Source organism: Curcuma longa, chromosome 11 (genome assembly GCF_044706935.1).
Source record: "Curcuma longa cultivar G26 ecotype Majalengka, Jawa Barat chromosome 11, ITB_CL_G26_1.1, whole genome shotgun sequence".
In the NCBI taxonomy this organism is placed as follows: domain Eukaryota; kingdom Viridiplantae; phylum Streptophyta; class Magnoliopsida; order Zingiberales; family Zingiberaceae; genus Curcuma; species Curcuma longa.
Genome location: NC_133871.1, coordinates 20174396 through 20178341, shown reverse-complemented (window position 1 = coordinate 20178341; position 3946 = coordinate 20174396). Strand labels below are relative to the sequence as shown.

Genomic DNA, 3946 nt, shown 5'->3' with positions numbered 1-3946 from the left:
CTTTAAAAACAGCTTTATAACTGTATTGGGATACTTATTTTTTAATATTTTTTCATCGCCAAAACAACACACTTTATCGTCTTATCATTCGTTCTATCTTTACACAAAGCTCACTTGAATCTAATGATCTAAATAATGAGATTAGGTGTTTTTTAAGTAAATTTAGAGGATTTTGCTAAAATATTTTCAATCACTTAAAATCTTTTATATTAATATTACGTCAGAATTATTTTATTTTTTACTACACGTCGCTCCGATTTTAACATGCAAATTGTGATGCTTCCTCACATTGGAAAATTCAAACTCCTCTATCATTGAAAATTTTATAGAATTTAAGAGAGCTCTTAATTAAATCCGGAGGGCTAAAAAATTTGTTGATTAAAAATTTAAACATAATGTTAGCATATTGAATATTTAAATTAATAAATACTAAATTTGTTTACACCAGGACTAATAATATTATCACAATAATGAGCAATGCCATGCCTTAATTTACAAAAGTCTGATTTGCATGTACAAATTTGACCATAATGAAAATTAGGAGGTTTCGATATTGTTCCTAAAATTAGGAACCCTATTTTAGGGTTTGAACAGTGTTGGATATTTATTGCTTTCTCAATCAATTCAATTTTTTCGACTACTTGCCTAACCTTGACTAGGGATGGGCAAGGTTCAATGCTTATACCGGAAAAGAGACAATGCATATCGACCTAAATTGCATTGACATGATGGCATCGATTTAAATAATTTGATCGATTTAAAACCTTTTTAATAAAAGAGGACTCCGAAAATAAAAATCAAACGGATTGAAAAATAGAGAGAGAACAAAACCGTCGGCGATCGATCGCCGTCAACCGTCGGTGATGGACCTTCCCAGCAACTCACCTTGGACTTACACCAGCTGCGACTGAGGATCGTCGATGATCTAATCATTGGTCAACTACCAGTGACCAAAAGTCTTGAAACAACGAGTTTAATTGTTTAATAATTCTCTAGTTTTTCTCTTCGTCGGTGAATGTAACAGAAATGAACTGCGATCTTTAGCAGAAAGTCCACAGTTAGCTCCGGTGCTTTCTTTCCCTTTCGCTCGCCACTGGCCGTCACAGTCTTCCACGCGGTGGCCGCTAGAGGCCACCGATCTGGGTCGTCCATTAAACCACAAGCCAAGTTACGGAAGAAAACAAAACAACTTGCTTTTCAATTCGGAGTAATTGGTCAATATACAGCGTCGCCAAACTTAGAATTTGTTTCCCTGATCTGACATTGCGCTCCGTTTCACACCTCAGGGCCTCCCTGAGGCGGAGAAGGAAAGCTTTTTAGAGCTGCTGCTGCTGCTTCTTGATCGCGTGAAGAAGATGGCAAAGCTTTGAGCAGCTTTGGAAGAGTGCACGCAGTGATGGCGGAGAAGATGAAGGTAGCTTCGATCTACAGAGGATTTGATCTTCTTAGTTTGGGAGTAGGTCTGCTCATTGGATGCCTTCTGGTCTCTCTCACCTATGTCACGGTGTACCAGTCTGACATGCTTGCTTTTCCTACGAGTATGTGTTCTTGTGTTATTCCCTTTGTGGGTTTGTGTTCGTCTTGCGTTTGCTGTTAAATGATAGATAAAAAGGGTTAATGGAATTGCAGTGGCTTCTCCAATGTCAAAAGAAGAAGCGTATTCTTTGATTTCTCAACAAATAGGTGAGTGGAAACAGAATCACGAGACCGTGGGTCTTCGCGTGTAGCTGTTCTAAGTGGATGATCTTGGTGTAGTTTTCTCTGGCTTATTGTTGTGTTTTTTTTTCTTTTCGCCAATCTTTCGATACAGATTACCAGAGCGAGCCAAGGTGCAGCCATGGCGGCGCATTGTCACATCTCTGTGAAAATCCTGAAACCATTGAGACGGCAAGGGTTTCTTCCTCTACGGGATCTGAGATTCCCCCTCAAAGAAATGAGTTCTCTGTCAGTGAAGTTACAACAGGTAGCAAAATCCCCAACTCGTCAAGAAACAATTTTTTTTTTTAAATGTTCTTTTTACAGTCTTCATCTTCTCTTGCAGATGGCAACGAGAAGGTTCTTGTCGTAAACAGTTCGAGGAAAACAGGTGAGCAACTCTGTTCCTGAATTTGTTTCCGATTGTCGACCAAGATTTGATCTAAAAATTCGATTTTTCTTCTTCTTCCGCGTGATCGCGGAATTTAGATCCGGAGGAATCAGACTCAAAGCCAATGTGCGACACTTCGAGCAACCGGTGCGATGTTTGCGACGTCCACGGCGACATCAGAATCATCACCGGCGGCAAAGGCTCGCCCTCCGTTCTCCGCGTCACCGCCTCTCCCTCCGCCAACCGACAGTCATGGCAGGTCAAGCCCTACGCCCGGAAGTGGGACCACGGCTTGACAGATATCATCAAGCCGGTCACTGTTCGCTCGACCTCGGACCGCGCCGCCGCGCCCCGCTGCGATGTCAACCACGCCGCCCCCGCCGTCGTCTTTTCGATGGGCGGCTACGTCGGCAACCACTTCCACGACTTCACCGACGTGCTCGTCCCGCTATTCCAGACCGTGCGCCAGTTCGATGGCGAGGTCCACCTCGTCGTCGCCGACCTCAACCGGCTGTGGATGATCGGCAAGTTCGGCCATTACTTCCGCCGGCTCTCTCGGTACGACGCGATCGACCTCGACAACGACGCGCGCGTGCATTGTTTCGGGCGCACCATCGTGGGGCTCCGCGCCGACCAGGACTTGATCATCGACCCGGCGAAGTCGCCGATGGGGTACACCATATCGAACTTCCTGCAGTTCATGAGGAGCACCTACGGGCTGAACAGAGACTACGCGCTGAAACTAGCAGCGCAACCGGGGAAGAAGCCGCGGCTGCTGCTGATCGCGAGATCCCGGAGCAGAAAGTTCATGAACGCCGACGACATCGCCAAGCTGGCCGAGAAGCTCGGATTCGAGGTGGTGGTGTCGGAGGCCGCCAAGGACTTGGTGGAATTCTCAAAGATCGTTAACTCGTGCGACGTGATGGTGGGCGTGCACGGCGCGGGGTTGACCAACCTGGTGTTCCTGCCGACGAACGCGGTGGTGATCCAGGTGGTGCCGTTCGGCCGCCATGAATGGATCGCGACAACCTACTTCGGGAAGCCAGCCAAGGCGATGGAGCTCAAGTACCTGGAATACACCATTACCGCCGACGAAAGCACGCTGACGGAGCTGTACCCGAGGGACGATCCCGTGTTGACGGATCCTCAATCGATCCACAAGCTCGGGTGGGAAAAAATGGGGGAGATTTACTTGCAGAAGCAGAACGTCAGGTTGGATTTGGATAGATTCCGGCCTGTTCTTGAGAAGGCTCTCGAGCTTCTCAGGGAGTAAACCTCTCTGGAAGACGAAGCAGTCAAGCAGAGCTGGTGCATATTTTGTTGGATAATTAATTTCTCGACAGTAATTAAAAGTTTACAGATATAAATTGATTCATGTCTTGATTCAAACTAATTATGGTCACAAATGTTGAGAAACCTCTCTGGAGATCGTAGTCGTTTGCAGCGATTAACTCGAGAAAAATAAATTCCTTCAGATTATTGAATGAAGAGACAGTGACCAGACCACCTGATTGTCTGATTGACGGCGCCGAAGCTGCAGATCATGCGTGCTTCACCGAACCAATTATGAAGAAAATATGAATTATTAAAGTCAGACAATTGTTTCAAAGTAAATTGAATAATACTACTTTGAAGTTTATGTACACAGTGCAGTAGCTGCTTGCTTGAATGTATTATGAGGATTCGACATAATTAAAAAACCAAAACAATCAGTTTCAAAGTTTGGCTTGTGTTTTTATTAGTTTGTTTTATTTGAAATGATAAAAATGTGTTTCTCCATAAAATCCAGTCAATTAACTGTGTTTTTATTAATGAGTTCTGATGCATAAATGTCACGCGACGCTTGTGTACAAAGAGCCA

The 3946-nt window shown here is 44.6% G+C and overlaps 1 protein-coding gene across 1 annotated transcript; it reads left to right on the top strand.

Annotated features, from left to right (window-relative positions):
• Positions 1-1212: 1212 nt before the first annotated feature.
• LOC141837654 (beta-1,2-xylosyltransferase XYXT1-like) lies at positions 1213-3461 on the top strand. The gene is made up of 5 exons (XM_074725024.1): positions 1213-1538; positions 1630-1683; positions 1811-1963; positions 2042-2086; positions 2185-3461. The coding sequence occupies exons 1-5, from the start codon at positions 1397-1399 to the stop codon at positions 3357-3359; spliced, it is 1569 nt and encodes a 522-aa protein (XP_074581125.1). The 5' UTR covers positions 1213-1396; the 3' UTR covers positions 3360-3461.
• The last annotated feature ends 485 nt before the right edge of the window (positions 3462-3946 follow it).

Coding starts and splice junctions, on each gene's coding strand:
- LOC141837654 (XM_074725024.1), top strand. CDS start 1,397: ATGGCGGAGAAGATGAAGGTAGCTTCGATCTACAGAGGATTTGATCTT. Junction 1,684..1,810: donor TTTGATTTCTCAACAAATAG/GTGAGTGGAAAC, acceptor CTTTCGATACAG/ATTACCAGAGCGAGCCAAGG. Junction 2,087..2,184: donor AAACAGTTCGAGGAAAACAG/GTGAGCAACTCT, acceptor CGCGGAATTTAG/ATCCGGAGGAATCAGACTCA.